Genomic DNA, 19,283 nt, shown 5'->3' on the forward strand with positions numbered 1-19,283 from the left:
TTTGGAAACCACATGATCTGAATGAAAATGGCTTATTTAAAAGTACTGCCTGCTAGAATATTCTACCTGTGTTTCAGGAATAATGGGACTGTCTTCAGGAGAAGATCTGAAAAAGGTAGATAAAGGTGATGACACAATGATAGGATTTGGCCTCACAAATCCACTCAGATCACAGCTGGGAATGTCATTTTCCTCTTTCTTCATGACTAGGGTATCCATCACATAAAAGACATTCCATGGAATCCACACAGTATGATACTGAGTGAGGAATGGAGATCGTTCAAATACCAAAGTTAGAGAAGCCCCACCATTTGCCACCAAGTCAAACCTAAGAAGAAACAAGATACATTTAGTGAATCATCTGGATCCCATATAAACACAAACATCCAGCTCCCTAAATTAATATTCTTTATAAAAAAGAGTTAACTTTTTCTCCCAACATTTATATGAAAATTTTTTAACTCTACAATAATATCAAAAAAATTCTTATAGAGTTAAAAATTTTAATATACATTAATAAACACTGATATACCTCCTACTTAGATTCACCAATTTGGCATCATTTGTCCAATTTGCTTTATCTATCTACATACCTACCTATGTAGCTACTTTTTTTTTTTTTTTTTTGCAGGATCATCTTAAAGTTGCAAACATTATGAACTACCATCCTGAAATATTTCAACATGCATTTTCTAAGAAAAAGAATATTCTCTTACAATATCATAATATTATTATACCCTTTAAAGTAAAATCAACTTTTAAAAAAGCATATGACAATTCAACTTTAAATTTCTACCACATGTACTGTTAAGAGATTTCTGGAGTTTAAAATTTGTTGCATTTTGACATTAAAAGGGACAATAAAGCATTCTGGATGATGGAAGAATGTCTAATTTCCACACTCAACATACTTCAAATGGACATATTGGGATAGGACTAACTCACATTCCATCCTGGCGGGTAATGGTATATCCATATTCTGGGTAATGGAAAAATGAGACATTTACTCCTATAAGTGGAGTTCCATCAGCAGTTAGTACTTGGCCTCTGATGACGGATGCAAGGCTGTGGGAAATGTAGAAGAATTAAAATGAACATTTGTCTTCTCAGGCCAGCATTACCATGATTTATAGATAATTCAGCCTAAGGATAAAATAACACTATCACATTTAATCAATTGTTATTCGCAAAATCACACCTGAAATACTCCCAAGACAATGCCCCTTTTAATTCAGTGTAATTTATATTCTCTAAATGCCTCGTGTTTACCATGGGTTTTAATTCATTGTAATCTGGTTTTTGGAGAGTTATCAATACCAATAATTTAGAGATAAATTTTTAAAATTATGAACTCTGTGCTTCTTTTCATAAGTCATATATCTAGTGCTTACATGAAGAAAAGTATACTTTCCAATTAATTCTGAGGCAATACGTAAATCTGCAGGGACTGAGAAATATGAGATTTAAGGGGGCAATATGGACATATGTGCAACAACTTTTAATCAACTGCTGGGCCTAAATGCATTAATTGCTGCAGATCCAGGAGTTCTAGTGTAAATCATCTTCTTTTGCTCAGTGAGATACAATACACCTATATTCACTTACTGGTTTATTTTCAGGTCATTATGGCTCTGTAGAACACCAGTCAAACAGTTTATGCAAGCTTGCTGCCATGCCGTTAGCAGTTCCATTACATTAATTCATAATTTGTATTATTTAGTGAGCTCAGCCAAAAAAAAAAAAATGCACTTCTCTTTTGCCTTTTGGGGTCTTTACATTGCTTCTTTTGAAAATGTCCAACTGTGCTAATGAAATCAACTAGTTAAATGAAGCTTTATTGACTCCTTAATAGAATGTCCTGTTATATCTCAGGTACTGAAATGGACAAAGTGTGTGAACTGTGTCAAAAATGCTTGAAATGTGAAGTTCAGTGAAGAATTTGCCAAAAGAGGAAAAACTGCATTAAAGATATATAAAAAGCACATTTCTCAAATTTATAGTCATCAGCATTTCACATAAAGTGCATATAACTGTTGATAATATCACTACAAATCTGTGTAAGGAAAAGATGCATTAACCTTCTATTGAAAGGACTTTCTCCAGGTATAACATGGGTGCTGTCAGATCCTATAAGAAAACTGATTCGATCATAGAAAGATTTGGCAGCTTGCTGAGATGGTGACTGTAAACTTTGGCTAATGATGTCCTGAGGATCAGGCAAGCCACGACAGTATGGCTGATTTTGGCAGGAACTCTGTAAGCAGCAATCGGGATCCATACAGTCAATGAGCCCATCTGTAGAGAGAAATGTAAACCAATCAGAGAAACCTTTTGATGCCATGATGTAGATTAAGTTTCTGTTTGTTTACATCAAGTGATTTCCCCCCCAACCTTCATCTTATAGTAATTTCTATGAGACATACTTTTTGAGACTAGAGATGAAATATAAATATATTTGCAGCAGCTTTTATGGAAAGTAAACATTTGAATTGGAAATGGTTAAAAAGAATCATATGATGTTGATTCCAAATAAGAAATAAAAAAATTACTGATTGGAACAACCTTTTAGTATCATGAAGGAATATGGGTTAGTTTTAAGTATAATTAAAAATAATAATTTAAAAAAACTCTACTGCCATTGAATTGACTGTGACTCATGGTGACTCCAAGTGTTGCAGAGTAGAACTGTTCCACGGCGTTATCTTGGTTATAAACTTTATGGGTAGAAGGTCAGTGAGAAAGAGAAAGACCCTCAGTGAGATGGACTGACACAGTGGCTACAAGAATGGCTAAACACAGCAACATAGACTGTGGGGATAGCATAGGACCGGGCAGTGTTTCGTTGCGTTGTACGTAAGGTTTCTATGAGTCAGAACCAACTCGATGGCACCTAACAGAAACAACAATCTTTATGGAAGCAGATCACCAGGCCTTTCTCCTGAGGTGCTACTGAGTCAGTTCAAACCCCCAATCTTTTAGGTTAGTACCTGCAGTGTAGTAAATTACTTAGTATGGCTTTTCTACCATAAGTCATTGTAAACTCAGTGGTGGAATGAGCAACTGAGGAGCTCCTGATTGTAAATGTTATCCACCTGGGTTATTTCTGTTGGGTGTGGCACAACGCAATGTTATGGGAGGCTCTCTCTCAGGTGCTTAGATTTCTGATGCTATGATTGGCTAGTTTGGCCACTCTGCCAAGCTCAAAAGGAGGCCTACTAGAGGCAGAACTCTCTCTGACTGCTGGTTGAGGAAGACGTGCTGCTGAAAGAGACACACGCTCCTGAAAGAGACACATGCTGCTGGGAAAGAGACTGTGAGAGACTGTTGGCTGAGGGACGGTGGGCTGGGAGAGAGGCTAAGCATTTTTCCTCAACTCGAATTGTAGCCTATGGTGCTTCTCTAATAAACCCCATAATCTGTGAGCTCTGTGTGGCCACTGCAGTGAATTAGCAAACCCAGGAGAGAGGTGGTGGGTGCTTTGGGAGGAACGGTTGGAGAAAGGGCTGGAGGGAGGCAGCATGTCTGGCCTGGCAGGAATAGGGCTTGGGTTATTGATGATGACTCTGTCTTCCTCTTGTGGGATTAGAGGAGGTCAGAACATGTGGCCTCCTTGCCCTTTTTGCAGTACCAAAAAAAAGTAAACCAAACTCACTGCTGTTGAGTTGATTCCGACTCATAGCAAGCTCTCGTTGGGTTTTGGAGGCAGTCTCTACGGAAGCAGATTGCCCAGTCTTCCTTCCAAGGAGTGGCTGATGGGTTTGAACTGCCAGCCTTCTGGTTAGCAGTCAAATGCCTTATGCCACCAGAGCTCCTTTTAGGTTAGTAGTAGTTAAGTGAAAACTGTTTGTGCCACCAAGGACCTTTTTGTAAGTATTATCTTTCAATCCTGTATTTTAGAGAAAATTCATTAGGAAGTAACATAGTAAGTGTGTATGGTAAATGGATAGGGACCTATGTAGGGTAAAGTTCTGACATTTGATAAAGAGTCAGAAAAAAAAGTCTATGAGATGAAAATAAAAATCAGCATAAAATGGATGAGGTTAGCCAGTAATCCTACAAAGGAAAAGCCTCTAAAGGAAGAATCTGTAAAGTGTGTTCCAGATAAAATTAAGGCATTTCCCAAATTTTAAAGCAGAGTCTGAGCAATTAGTATGCCTTCTCTCAAATGGAGATATTAATTAAAGCATGGTAGATGTAAATAAGACCTAATATTAGAAATTATAAGAAATCCATTATGGAAAAATGACCTATAGTGTTAGTGATATAAATGGAGAAATGGGTGGAATAAATTTGCTAGTATCTTCTCCAGAAACATAAAAAGGAAACTACATTCAATGGTCTATATAAGTAATTTGTTTAAAACATATAAACCAACCTATCAGTGGATGAGAAGCCCTGGTGATGCAGTCATTAAAGCACTGGGCTGCTAACCAAAAGGTTGGTGGTTCGAACACACCAGCTGTTCCGTGGGAGAAAGATGAGGCAATCTGCTTCCATAAAGATTTACAGCCTTGGAAACCCTGCTGATGCAGTTCTGCTTTGTCTTACAGGGTCACTATGAGTCAGAATCAACTCAATAGCAATGGATTTCATTTTGGTTATTAGTGGATGAGTATGTTGTGTTATGATGGTTTGATATCAACATCCTTTAAGGTCATTATTTGTTGACTAGTTAACACATGGATTTTTATCTGCTTGGTAATTACATTTTTTCAGTATAGATCAATGAAAACATTAATTTCTGAAGACTTTAATCACTCTTGGGAGAACTGACAAAACAATTTTAAAATCTTTAAACCTAAGTATACCAGGTCTTGGTGTGGCCCTGTTAAGCTTAGCTTAAAGTATCCAGTTGATCTAAGTTTTAATTACATAAATGGTTTTGAATCACTTTCGTTAAAAAAAAGAAAAAAATATATACTAGCCATCTATTTGATATAGGCCACTCTCAGAATGTCAGTCGTCCCTTCCTGCCTGACAACAAACCAAGACCAAAAAAAAAAAAAAAGTCTAAACTGAACTAAATCACCCAGTTTAGAAAGTAGGTTAGAACAATATAGATAAGGTAAAGAACAAGGGATGAGGGAGCCTGGCTCATACCCTAAAGTTATACATTAGGAAGAATGTAGCAACCCTTGTGATTTCCTACCAAACACCATTTCCTCTTCTTTGCTCAATGGCTCTAAATTTTCACTTGGGTATCTAGCCTTCCCAACTCTCAATCCATGTGCATATTCCCCTTCTGCTTGGTTCAGAAATGTACATGTGACTAAACATGTCTAACCAGGAACTATCTCAAAACAGAGTCTACATCTCAGCCCTCAAACTAGGAGCTTTAAGGCTGTGAAGTTGGGATTGCTATAATCATTTTGTTGCCACTATAGAAGACCTTCTCTGGGAATGGAGTTATTCTAAACAAATCAAAGCCAAGAGCTGGAGAGAAAAACAACAAATCATAGTGACATCTTTAGGATTTCTGTGATAAGATGCACTTGCTCTCCTGGGCTTTTCAGTTACTGAAGTCAAGGAATTCTCTTTTTCCTTTAACCTGTTTAGACTGGATTTTTAGTCACTTGTAACTGAAAGAGATCTGCCTTATCCAGAGAGAATAACTAAAAATATCCTCTACTTCTTTTGTAGTTGAAAGAGAAATAGCTTAATCAGTGAATACCTAAATAAATTTATTGTACTCTATTGTATTTTCTTTATAGTAGTATTTTCATTTTTTTTTTTGTTACCACAATTTCCATACACATGAAAATATATCAGCTGGAATTTCTGATAAGCAGATCTTATTACATATTTTCCTTAGGACAGTTTACATTTTCATGCAGGGATATGTTACCTTTCTAAAAATATTAATTATTTGAAACTGCATGTATAAAAAAAATAAACTGCATGTATGAAAAACATTTTAGAATCATGCTTTAAGAAAATAAAATGAAAGTGAATTTTATATAAATATATCAAAATATTACTTTCTTAGCCAGTAGGCCATGAAGATGAAACACGTCTAAATATTTCTCAAAACTTCTAGTGTAGGAAAGAGATAAAGCTATGCTGTACGCTTGTTTTTCATGAGGGTACATTGTAGTAATAATGCATCTCTCTAAAAGATGGAAGTACAGTTATTAAGATTCAGATCTCTAAAGTAGCAGACTTTTAACCAGTTCATTTAACCAATATAATTTCTGCCTACAAAAAACAAATTTAAAATTTCAGTAGCAATTCATAATTACATGGTGAGGTTTGATGAAAAAATATTTAATATTTGTTTTATGATATATTTCACATAAGAGCTTTTACTTTGTGGATTTAGAATGGGTACATACGATTAGGGGAGTAATAAACACACATATTTGATGTCTTGGAAGGTTTTCCCTTGATTTTAATTCTTTTACACAAATAGAAACTACTCAATAAGGAAAGTACTTCCAAATAATATATTTCATCTCCATTAATCTAGTAAATTAAGAGTTAAATGCTCCTCACCCCCACAATACTCCTACAGTGACTCCCTTTAGGCAATATATGGTACAGTTGCCAAAGAGGAATGTTCAAATTTAGTCATTCATCTTTGTTAGTTTATAAAAAGCAAATGTACATCTGGCATGTAGTCTGCAGGTCATAAAACTGCATGAGATTGACACCTTCTGAACTAATCAGTTGGAAATGCATTTTTACAAGCCTCTCTGCTAACATCAATCAGAGAAAGAATCTCATTTTCAACAGCCAAGATGCAGGGACACACTGTTTGTTATTTTTGTGCAGAGTTTACCGGTAACTTGCCCAAGCAAGTGACGGATGGTTATGAATCTGGTTTCCTATAACTCGAGAAAACATTTTTCATTCTCTGTCTGCACCTATATAGCTAGGGCTATCTAGTACAACTAAGTTGATTACCCACTCGCCCAAATGTATAGTGTAGTAAAATTGTCTTCTGGAATAGATTCTCAAAATCATTGAGATTCCATTTTTGTCTCAGTTATTAGGTTGGCTTAAATTTATGTTGGTTTAGAAGCCATATCTAATAGCATTAATCATAAAAAAGTCTAAAGAAAATCAGAAATGTTCAAAACCCACTGAGTAACAACTTCAATTATCAGTTAAGGGCCTTTCTTCAGTTTTGGCGTTCCAATGTAAGTGGTACTTTGATGTAAAGTAGATAATAGCATTTATGCCTGCCTCCATTTAGTCCTTAATATTATTGCTCTAGTTATCTTTTCACTTCATATTTTTTAACATGTTGCAATCTTTCTTAGGCCTTCTAGTTGGTCTGTAACAGTGGTAGGCAAACTTTTTCTGTTTTTCTGCCACAGGGTAAATAATTTAGGCTTTGTGAGCCGTATCATCTCTGTTGGAAACTATTCAACTCTTCCAGTGTAGTTCAAAGGCAGCCATAGATAAGCTGTATATGAATGAGTGTGACTGTGTACAAATAAAACTTTATTTACAAAAACAGGCTTTGGCCATAGTTTGCTGATCCTTCCTCTATAGATTAAGTCCATGATTTTGCTTTACGGTTTCTACCCTTTCTTGTTTTTCTACTGAGTGGTTTGATCTTTCGTTTTTAATTTTTGGGTGCTCTTTATGTATTCTACTTTGTTATTTATTCATCTTAGTTAGATGTATGACAGATAATTTATCCCACTTTTTCACTTATCTTTTAACTTTGTGGTATGTTTTGTTTTTATTCTTCAGATCATTCTTGGTATTTTTTTTTTCCTGGCAAATTTAAACAACATAAATTTTGCCAGATTATTAAAACTTCTGACTCCACGCCTTTTCCTAGGTTACCCTCTGTGGGACAAAGAAGCAAGTTTTATCCTAAGTAAGGTGCCTTTGTCCTTGGCTCTGAAGGAAAAAAAAACAACTCTGGGAGTATAGAATTGGAGTGGCTTGGTCTGGGACTTCCTGGGCACACCTGAGAATCTGTGTTGGTGTCCAGGTCAGAAAAGACTCACCTGGGAGGCATGCCTCAGAAGGTATGATTTAGCCTATCATGCAGGACTAAAACCAAAAACCAAACTCACTGTTGTGGAGTTGGATCTGATTCATAGCAACCCCTCCTTGGGTTTCCAAGGTAGTATCACTGTGGAAGTAGATTGCCCAACTTTCCTTCCAAGGAGTGGCTGGTGGGTTTGAAGCACCGGCCTTCTGATTAGCAGTCACATGCCTAGGCACTACGCCACCAGAGCTCACTGATACCAAAAACCAAACCAAACCCACTGCCATGGAGTCGATTCCGACTCATAGTGACCCCCACTGGGTTTCTGAGGGGAAAAATCTTTACAAAGTAGATTGCCCAGGCTTGCTTCTGCAGAATGGCTGGTGGGTTTGAACCACCAACCTTCTGGTTAGTAGTCAGATGCCTTAGGCATTATGCTACCAGAGCTTCTTGGACTAACTGATAAAAGCCCAGAGTCCTAAAGCTCAGAGAGCTTCCTGTTTGGTGAGAACATATGCTCTTGAGATGGTAGCATATCCCCTAAGATATGGAAGCTCCATGTTGGAAACCCTCCAGACTTCCCCGTAGGCATCTCTTCATTTGTATCCTTTTTTTGGTTAAAAGAAGTTTTAAGTACGGTATACTCCATGTGGCTCCTGTGAGTTGTTCCAGAAAATTACTGAATTCAAAGGAGCAGTGGGAACCAACAAGTTGGACAGTAAGGGTATCATGTGGACTCGTGAGCTCATAGCTGGAATCCTGAAAGGGTAGTGGAATACATCCCCTATCAGTGGTCAGCAAATCAGAAGGTTTCAGTGTCACAGAGACACCCACATTTGCAGCTAGCATCTGCTTATTTGACAGTCTGAAGGACAGTGTCCTCTTAACTTTTGCGCTCTAACCTACGTCTGGGTGGCTAAGGGTCAGAGAGAGAAAAAGTTCTGTATGGGTGGCAGGCGATAAAGATGGAGAAGTAGAAGTGTGAGGACTGGATCAATCTCCACATTTTGGGGGTTGGCTTTATGGTGATCCTTACTGTATACCCCGTGCACTGACTACTCTGCTCATCAAAACTCACTTTCTTTTTTCAAGCATCTATGGATATTTTTGTTATTAAAAAATCTTGATTAAAACTGATTGGATAACATGTCATGAATTTCCTTTTATGCACTGTCTTCTTTACTCTAACATAATTAATGCCAACCTCTGCAGTATTTGGAAGGTCTCCAAGTTGCACAGTAACTCCAAGTTAGAGGAAATTTCTGTTGCAATATTTTATTTGGGGATGTCAGAATTTTACAAGTTGACAGGTGTACATTTCATTATTCTGCCCATTTCTCCATTCTGTAATATTCATGAGATTCATTTCCTCACTACTGAAGTAGGATCATGTTTAGTTTTCGGTGTATTCTTGGTTTGTCTACATCAGCCCTCTCTTGGTGACTTTGGTCTTCATGTTCATGACATTTTAATGCTGATGATTCCAGGCTCATCATTTTACTGAACTCTCCAAACCCCAAAACTGCCTTCTAAGTATTTTCACTTGGATTAGCCTGTCAAGCGCAGTATGTCTAAAACATAACCGATGACTTTCTCCCCCAAACTTGCTATTTCTCCTGTATTTCTTATTTTAGTGAATGGTAACACCATACACCCACCCAGTTTCTCAAAGTACAAACTTGGATGTCTTCTTTGACTTCTCACTTCTTCCCTTTTCTCTGCACTCAATAATCACAAGTTCATCCAAACTAACCCTTAAATTGTCTATTTCTTTCCATTTAACTGTAATTAACCTTCAGGCTACCATAGTCATTTCCTGACAAGATTTCAAGAAGAACTTGTGTGGTAGTTAAGGTTGTTGTCAACTTGGCTGGGCCTGGTTGACTGGCTGGGCAGCTGTATGTAGTTATTCTTCATGGTGAAATGGAATCTACTGGAGCAGCTAACTAGCTGCTTCCAGGATATAAGAAGCAGCTCTGAGGAAGGTCTCTATCTTTTTGGCATGCTTGAACCCTCCATGTAGCCGAGTCTTCATTCAGCAGCCTGCCGTGCTCTGCCGATCTTGGGACTTTTAATGGACTTGAATCAATGGCCTGCTGTGTGGTTTGGTAATATCGGGACTGCGCCTTTTCACTTGTTGACCTTGGATTTGTCAGCCTCAGCTGCCAGCAGCTGCCTGAAGCCTCTAGTTTCAGTGGGCCAGAAGCAAGAGGCAGAGCTGAAGCCTAAGGTCAAGGGGCTTTTACCCAGCCCCTAGAGCCTGGTAATTGGAACTTGGACTTCTAACCTCCAAAACTGTAAGAGAATAAACTCCTGTTTGTTAAAGCCATCCCATTTGTGGTATTTCTATTAAAGTGGCACTAGGTAACCAAAACAACTTGGTTTTCCTGGTTTAGTTTAGCCAGATTAATCTTCATAGAAATTACATTTAATTATTTTACTTCTCTAGCTAAGGTACTTCCTTTGCTTGTCCTCACGGCTATCTAAGTCAAGACTCCTTAACATGGCTTATGAGACCTTTCATGATTATTGTTTTCTCTAACTATCTTCTCCACCCTCAACTCCTAATTACTATTCACACTTCAGGAATCAGTTCAGATGTCATAATCTCTGGAAATCCAGAAAAATTAGAGTTAATTACTCCCATTAGCAATATGGGAAGCTCTGGTGGTATAGTGCCTAAGGCATTTGACTGCTAACCAGAGGGCTGGTGGTTCAAACTCACCAGCCACTCCTCAGAAGGAAAGTTAGGCAATCTACTTCCGTAGTGATACTGCCCCATACCTCTTTATTAAGACTCTTAATGTGATAGCTGTCTTTTTAAGCTCCTTGAGGGCAACTCTAGTTCACTTTGTATCCCTAGCACTTAGTATCCTTCTTGGAACAGAGTGGGTATTTAATTGATTTGCTGAATAAAGGAAAGAATGAATATGTTCCTAGATATTGTGAGCTTGAAATAAGTGCATATGATGTCTTAAAAGTACATTTAAAGACACTCTGGTTTTCTTTTAGACCTCAGACACTAATTAGATGCTAATTCCTAAATTCATGTTTTTTTTTTTTTTTTTTAACTCCAATGGGTACTGAAAAAGTGCTCCCAGTTAACTGTATGTTAAGAGATCCACGAAATTATAAAAAAGTATCAGATGAAAGTATATGATTTATATAATCTTACATAGGGAAAGTCTTTACCTAGGAAAACAAAATAAAAAAGAACAAGAATACTGTTCTGGTTACCTAGTGCTGGTCTGACAGGAATATACCACAAATGGTATGGCTTTAACAAACAGGAGTTATTCTCTTATAGTTTGCGGGGCTAGAAGTCCGAGTTCCAAGTGCCAGGCTCCAGGGACTGGGTGAAAGTCCCTCAACCTTGGGGTCCAGCTCTGCCTCCTGCTCCCTGCCCACTGGAGCTAGAGGTGTTTCTTCACTCAGACAGCTATTGGCTGTGAAGGTTGACAAGCCCAAGGTTGACAAGTAAAAAGGCACAGTCCCGATGTTACCAAACCACACAGCAGATCATCAATTCAAGTCCATTTTAAGTCCCAAAGTCGGCAGAACACGGCAGGCTGCTGAACAATGACACAGCAACATGCAGATTTCAAGCATGCCATAAATTAGAGACCATTCCCCTAGTCTTTTTATATACAGTAAGCAGACCACGTCCCTAAGGCAACTACTCAGCTGCTCACAGTAGATTCCACCATGGAGATGATTACCAGTCTCATCATGGGGAATACTACATCCAGCTGCCCAGCCACTGAACCAGGCCCAGTCAAGCTGACACACAAACTTAACTACCACAAATACAAGAAGATAAATCTCATAAAAATTGATCTTGTATCAATTGAAAACTTATGCACGACAAACATTCAAATAAAATTAAAAGATAAATGAAAATCTGGGATGAAATATCTGTTACACATCTAAAAGAATAAAGTAGCATACATAAAGAACTGTGAAAAATTAAGGAAAGTTCAAACAACTTAGTAGAAAAAAAAATGGACAAGGGAAATAAGCAATTAGCAAAAAAGAGATAAAAATGGTCAAGAAACATAAAAAGATCCCTAATCTAACTAGTATTTGGCAAATGCAAATTAAAACCAAAAAAGTGGGGACATTTTCACCCTTAAGACAATGTTTCTTTTTTCTTCTTTACCTTGTTGCACAATTTTATGAATAATGATTACGACCATGGTGAAAATAAACACTTTTATCTGATGAACTGTAAACTGGTGAAATCTACTTGTAAGACAATTTGGCAGAAGCTACCTGGTAGCTCAGGAGCTCTGATAGTATAGTGCCTAAGGTACTTGACTGCTAACCAGAAGGCTGGCAGTTCAAACCCATCAGCCACTTCTCAGAAGGAAGGTTGGGCAATCTACTTCCGTAGGGATATTGCCTTGGAAACCCAAGGAGGGGCTGCTATGAGTTACGTCTGACTTGACAGCACACAACAACACCTGGTAGCGTAGTGCCTAAGGCACTTGACTGCTAACCAGAAGGCTGGTGGTTCAAACCCACCAGCCACTCCTCGGAAGGAAGGTTGGGCGATCTACTTCCGTAGTGATACTGCCTCAGAAACCCAAGGAGGGCTCGCTATGAGTCAGGTCTGACTCGATGGCACATACCAACATCAAAACTAATAATTAAAATATCTTTTACCTAATAATTCCACTTCTAAAATCTGTCCTAAAGAAGTATTGATACATTTACAGAAAGATTTTTATGTATGCATAGATTAACTACAGATTTGTGTATATACTAGTAACAAAAAATTAGAAACAACTAAATTAACAATGTAGGAGTGGTAAAATTAATTAACACAGCCATCAGTCTATTAAAAAGAATGAAATACACTGGCATAAAGAGACCTCTGAAATAGGTTCTTTGGATGAATAAAATTTAGAACAATACTTCCAGTATAACTCAAGTTTAAAAGTACATATACTAACATTCATATATATGTGCACTGAAAAAGGACTAAAAATATCCACACCAAATTGTACATAGTGGTTAACTGTTTTGACAAAGAGAAGGAAATATCTGTGTATTATTATTGCCCCTCACCATTAATGTAGGGGTTCTTAACCTGGAGATACAGTGTTCTACAGAGGCCCATTTTAAAGAGGAACAACAGAACACTCATTTCTACATTTTGAAGTCTGATGTGGCAACTAATTGGTAATTCGTGTAGAATATAGCAGAGACTAAAGTTTAGCCCTAGCTTTGGCACTTTGATTTTTCCTTTTCTTCTTCTAAAAACTCATTAAAAAATAGTACTAAAATGAGATGGACTGACATGGTGGCTGCGATGATGGGCTCAAGTACAGCAGGGATCGTGGAGCTGGTGTGGGATCGGGCAGCGTTTTGTTCTGCTGTGCATGGGGTCACTATGAGTTGGAAATGACTTGACGGCACCTAACAACAACAACAACTAAAACCTCAAGTTGCTTGAGTACTACAAAGGAATTTTGGGGGTCCTTGGCTTCTAAAACTGGATTTCTCTTTCCTAGAATGGAAATATTCTAAGAATTCTGTGCCTAGCCAAAGGATGCAAAGTAATCTGAATCTCTCCTCTAAAAGAGGATCTAATTGAGTCCTCTATGCTAACAGTAAAGTTCATCATCAGTCAGGGTAATGGACTTGAATACTGTGAGCATCTGAGCACCAATCTATGTTCTGATAATATCTGCATTCCTTTGGTGAAGTATTTATAACTCTTCTTTTGTTCCCCTTCTCTTCCCAGTGCTGTTACTCTCTATTTTATTTATTTTTTCTTTTTAAATTTGTTTTTGTAGCACACAATAGTCTAATCCTCCTGCAACAAAATTTCATCATTGCTCTTTTTCAAATTTTTTCTCTGGCATTCTTTAAAATTTTTTTTTCCCCTACAGTTTGAATCTTTAATTTCTGCTTCTATTTTCTATTACATTCTAATTTCTGAATGATCTCAACTGAAGTATGCTCTCTTCTCTACTGTCCATCAGCCTCCAAAGACTTAAAAAAAAAAAAAAAAAAGCTGTTTACATACATTTTCACGATATACTTCTGAAAGACAAAGAATAACTAGGTACTTACAAGTAAAAGATAATATTCCTGGCAGGAGTTATATTCTGGCATTCCACCCATTCTGGCACAAACTTTAGTATAAGGCATTTAAAGTCATTCTTGTGCCTTCAACCATCCATTCAAGGTAAGGCTTGAGCCCCATGCCTCAGACAACCACAGGGGCCCTACCCACAGGAGTATGAGTCAGGATAGAGAGCCATGACTAGGTCTACCTAACAACAAGAAGGATAAAAACATGCTAGGAATTGCCAGAGATCATATATTTTTGAGAATTATCTTAGTAAGTATCTCATTTTTCTGCAAACATAATTGTCTCCAGTGAGTTGCTGCATAGTAGGACCACCATATGGGAAGCCAGTTAGAGTCAAGAAACCTCCTACGGAACAGCCTGGCTGAATGAGATTCTTATTGGGTAGGCTAAGTAAAGGAAATGATGCTTATAGGAGTATATGTTGTTGTTGTTAGCTGCTGTCAATTCAGCCCCTGACTCATGGTGACCCCATACCAATGGAATAAAATGCTGCCTAGTCCAGTGCCATCCCATGATTGATTGGATCCTTAGGATTCTCACTGGCTGACTTTTATAAGCAGATCACCAGGCCTTTCTTCCTAGTCCATCTTAGTCTGGAAACTCCACCGAAACCTGTTCAGCATTATAACCACATGTGAGGCTCCAAGGAGGTTCATCAACCAGGAATCAAACCCAGGTGTCCTTCATAGAAGGTAAGAATTCTACCACTGAAGTACCAATGTCTCATAAAAGTATAGTTGTTGTTGTTAGGTGCTGTCAAGTCAGTAACGAGGGAAAATTAAATGGCTGCCTTGCAAATCTTGGACAAAGAAAACGTATCAGAGTTTCAGTACTGATTTTCTTGTTCTCAAGAAAAAAAGGCTGTAATTTGGAGGAGACAGAAAACAGGAGATTCCCTCTGTAAGGAATAAAGTCTACTAGCCATGTGGAATAGTTATTGGAGTATATTTTCCCAGTGTATTAAAATTAAATGCTATAGAGAGCTGTTTACCTGCTTACCCAGCATCCATGTTCCTTTTTTCTAGCGAGCACTTCAATTTCTCATTTGGCAGGTGACTTAATTTAGTCTGATGAGAGTTAGTCAGGCCCAGGCCTCTTGGAACCACTGAAAAAGGCTACTCTTTGTACTGCAGATGCTGTGCTAGTGGACTGTAAGCCTAGAACTGGTGGTGGCCATTTTAGGGGAGAGATTGAGAATGGCCTTAGCACAGAAGAAAGCAAAGTTGACAGATTGATAAACTCAGATTTCTGTTATCATTGTTTGAATACAGGGGACAAACTATGTCTGAATTTTTCAGTTACGTAAGCTAATGATTTATTTTAGGCTTAAGATCTTTTGGGTTGAGTTTCTATCATGTGCAACCAAAAGAGTTTTTCCTGGTAAGGATAAATAAGTAGCATCTTTGAGAACAAAGGATTTTCCTGCTGAAGGGAATTAAAAATCTGAGGTAGACTGTGAAACAGCCTGGGTCTCAGTGCAGATGGTTGACTAAAAGAGGTACTAAAGGAACTAAAACGTGGTGGTAAAGCATCACTGTCTTAATTACCACTCCAGACCACAAATCATTTAATAGTGACCAGTTTATGTCTCTTCACCTTTCTTTTCTCTGATCTTAGCCTCTTCATGATCAGAGGAGGTTCTGGAATATGAACAAGAAATGTTCATCTAGAAGTGGGTTGACTTTTTAGGTGAAGTTGGGGCTGAAAAGAACTATTTAGAAGCCTAGTCTAGGCATGTACTGTTGATCATTTGCTCTGAAAGTTTTTCTATCCAACGAAGATAGGGTAACTTGTGGCTGCTTCCAAAGTGGGAAGGTCTGTGTCTCCAGTTTGGAGATGTCATCCACAACTATCTGGTGCAAGGACCTTTTGTTTCTGAGTTCCACTTTGTGACTTAAAAGTCTACTATTCCATTGCCTGCCTTTGTCAAGTTAAATGAGCTGCTGCAGCAGCTATTGTTTCATACCTGGAGGCAACCTGTTGATTACATATAGGGTACACATCTTTGTCAGGGCTTTAATAATGGGTAAAAGATTGCTCTTTGTGCTGTAAGCTAAACTGTGTATATATATATGTGCAGCTGTCTGTATGAATTTTAAAGGAACAAGGTTCATGTGGACAGGAGGTTTACTTCTTATGAATGTATATGTAAGTGGTCAGAGAGTGGCTAAAGATAATTTCCTTTTATCCATTAGTAGTTGCTCCCTCCCATTCCTCATAAAGAATTCCCTCTCAGGATGCTTTTCCATAAGCATTTCAGAGAGATAAAGAAGGAAGTAATTCACAGGCAAAGAAGGATACCAATTTAGTGAGATCCAGATTTTTTTTTTTTTTTACATTGTGCTTTGGGTGCAAATTTACAAAGCAGATTTGTTTTACATTCAACAGTTCATGCACATTTGATTTCTTGGCCCAATTATCATCCCCAGCCATAAAAAACTCTTCTCCCTGTGACTACCCCCTCCCTGTGCCCTTCTTATGTATGCATTCCTGTCTGTCCAGCTTTCCCGGTATATGAATGCTGCCCCTCTGATGTCTCAAGGCTGACTGATCTAAGGGGTGCATCTCCCTAGGGTAGGTGGGTGCATGTAGGTCTTTTTCCTGTTGGGCTGAGAGCCAATCACAGAAGTAAATCCATTTCTAGGCCTGAAGGATAACCCAGGACCACAGTCTCGGGGGTTCTACCAGTCTCTATCAGACCAGTAATTCTGGTCATTTTTGTGTTTTTTAATTTTGTTCCATATTCTCCCCCCACCCCCCACTCTAACCAGGATCTCCAATTCTGATCCCTTTCTGAGTGATTGGCATTGGTAGCCAGGCACCATCTAGTTCTTGGTCTTAGGGTCGTGAAGGCTGAGGTCCTTGTGGTTGAGATCCAGATTTTGAAGATATTCAAATTTAGATAGTTGTGATGAGGTGAACTGGATTTAGTAATGTTTGAAAGTATGCTTTTGGAATGAAAAAGAGACATATAGCCTAAGAAAATATTTAAGTGTTTCTTCATGTGGTTGTACTTTCTAAATTTTTTTTATGTATGGTAAGGAACTTTTTTTGTTTGTTTTTTCTTTTACAAAGATTGTGTTCTACAAAGTTGCTCTATATGACATGCTTGATTTGCAACTACACAAGTTGTCCCTGGGTTACAAACATCTGACTTACAGGCAACCCCTACTTGCTCTTTAATATTATGCAAATTTGACCTCACTTTGAAATGACTGAACCAAGCCCTAGTAGCAACAAATTCTTCATCACACTCACCTTCACTTGTTGCACATGCAGCTTTTAAATCACTGAAAAGGCCTCCAGTCTTTTCTTGCACTAAAGCAAGACCAAATAAGAACCGTATGCACCTATTCCAACTCACTGATAAATTCCACTGAAAGACTTAAAGACACAAATAAGAATAGATCTTGTTTGTAACCTAGGGACTGCCTGTATAGCCAAATCAGCCTCTTCACCTTCTTTTCATTCTTAGTTAATTCATGTGCATCTGTTTTCTGGGTAGGCTAAGTAAAGGAAATGATAACCACTGTATTACCATCACCATTTCAACAAGGAATTTAGTTTCAACAATGGATTGGTATCACTACATTCCCATTTGTCCTGGAATTTCAAGTAGATTCCTTAATTTCAACGTTCTGTTCTATTGTCCTCCAATAATTATACTGGTTTGGAAAATATTGACTCTGTACACATAACCACCCCAAACAAACCCAGTGTCATTGAGTCAATTCCAACTCATAGCAACTCTATAGGACAGAGTAGATCTGCCCCACAGGGCTTCCAAGGCTGGACATCTTTACAGAAGCAGACTGCCTCATCTTTCTCCCACAGAGCAGCTGGTGGGTTCGAACTCCTGACTTTTCATTTAGCAGCTACATGCTTTAACCACAGTACCACCAGAGCTCCTTCTATAAATATAACCAAAATCCAATGCCACAGAGTTGATTCCAACTCATACCAACCCTATAGGACAGAGTAGAACTGCTCCACAGGGTTTCCAGGCTGTAAATCTTTATGGAATCAGACTGCCTCATCTTTCTCCCTTTGAGGAGCTGATGGGTTTGAACTGCTGGACTTTTTGGTTAGCAGTCCAATGCTTTAACCACCAGCGTTTCTTACTATACACATTTAAAAAATAAGTAAATAAAACAACACCAAACTCATTGTCACTGAGTCGATTCAGACTCATGGAGGTCCCCACTAGGTTTCCAAGGCTATAAATCTTTACAGAAGTAGACTAGCTTTATCTTTCTCCCACAGAGTGGCTGGTGGGTTCAAACTGCTAACCTTTTGGTTAACAGCCAAATGCTTTAACCACTGTACTACCATAACCAAACAGCCAAAACCCACTGCCATCAAGTCAATTCTAACTCACAGTGACCCTACAGGGCAGAGTAGAACCCTGCCCCACAAGGTTTCAGGCTGTAAATTTTTATGGAAGCAGACTGTCTCATCGTCTTCTCTAGAGTGGCTGGTGGTTTGAACCACCAACCTTTGGGTTGGCAGCCAAATGCTTTAACCACTACACCACTAGAGCTCCTTTTCTATACATATAAAACATACTTAAAGTAAAAAAAACAATAGAAAACCTTTCTGGTTTAACTAATAAGGCACCCAGGTTAGAATTTCAGAGCATAATAAGGTTGGCACTAAGATTTCTTCTTAGAAGATCAACAAAATTAGGTTATAGGGACAAGAATACAAATTATGTGAGATAAGTAGAGAATCCACAGGAGGTCTTCTATCAGCTCAGATTTCCCCTTGGAGAGGGAAGCCTAGAGATAGCATAGTTTCATGCTAATAAGAATAAACAAAGGGGGAATGAGGCCAATTTGCAGCTGATAAATTTTGTGGAGAGGGAAAAATCTCCTTAGCTGATAACAATACTAAAGAGTTGATTAGCCCCTAAATTACTCTGCAGTGTCTCTGCAGACTTGGCCCTGCAGATTTTTTCCCTCTGAGAGAGTCTGTAACCTCCTCACTGTAATCTTTTAGAAGACAAAATCTAAAATATATGATCAAGAAAGAAGAGAATCTCTCCTTCCTCCCTAGGCAACAGAAGACAATGGGCCAGGGGTTTCTTGGGGGAAAGTAATGAGAAAAGTTACCATCTGGGCTATAGTTTAGAAAGGATTAATGCTGCCGATTCGACAAAACAAGATGTGAAAAAAAAAAAAAAAAAAGGAGATGGGGCAGCCAGGTATTGCTAGACAGGAAAAGCTTTGAGAG

The 19,283-nt window shown here is 38.2% G+C and overlaps 1 protein-coding gene across 1 annotated transcript in view; it reads right to left on the bottom strand.

The window, feature by feature from the left end:
- Positions 1–19,283, bottom strand: part of TENM3 (teneurin transmembrane protein 3) — a 628,633-nt gene that overhangs the window by 84,803 nt on the left and 524,547 nt on the right. The window contains exons 14-16 of the mRNA XM_042780948.1: positions 2,079–2,295; positions 946–1,065; positions 67–328 (exon numbers count right to left, since the gene is read on the bottom strand). Of these exons, the coding sequence (XP_042636882.1) occupies positions 67–328; positions 946–1,065; positions 2,079–2,295 (599 nt within the window). The remainder of the gene's footprint in view (positions 1–66; positions 329–945; positions 1,066–2,078; positions 2,296–19,283) is intronic.

Source organism: Orycteropus afer, unplaced genomic scaffold (assembly GCF_000298275.1).
Source record: "Orycteropus afer afer isolate SDZICR_OR568_19922 unplaced genomic scaffold, OryAfe1.0 scaffold00073, whole genome shotgun sequence".
Classification (NCBI taxonomy): domain Eukaryota; kingdom Metazoa; phylum Chordata; class Mammalia; order Tubulidentata; family Orycteropodidae; genus Orycteropus; species Orycteropus afer.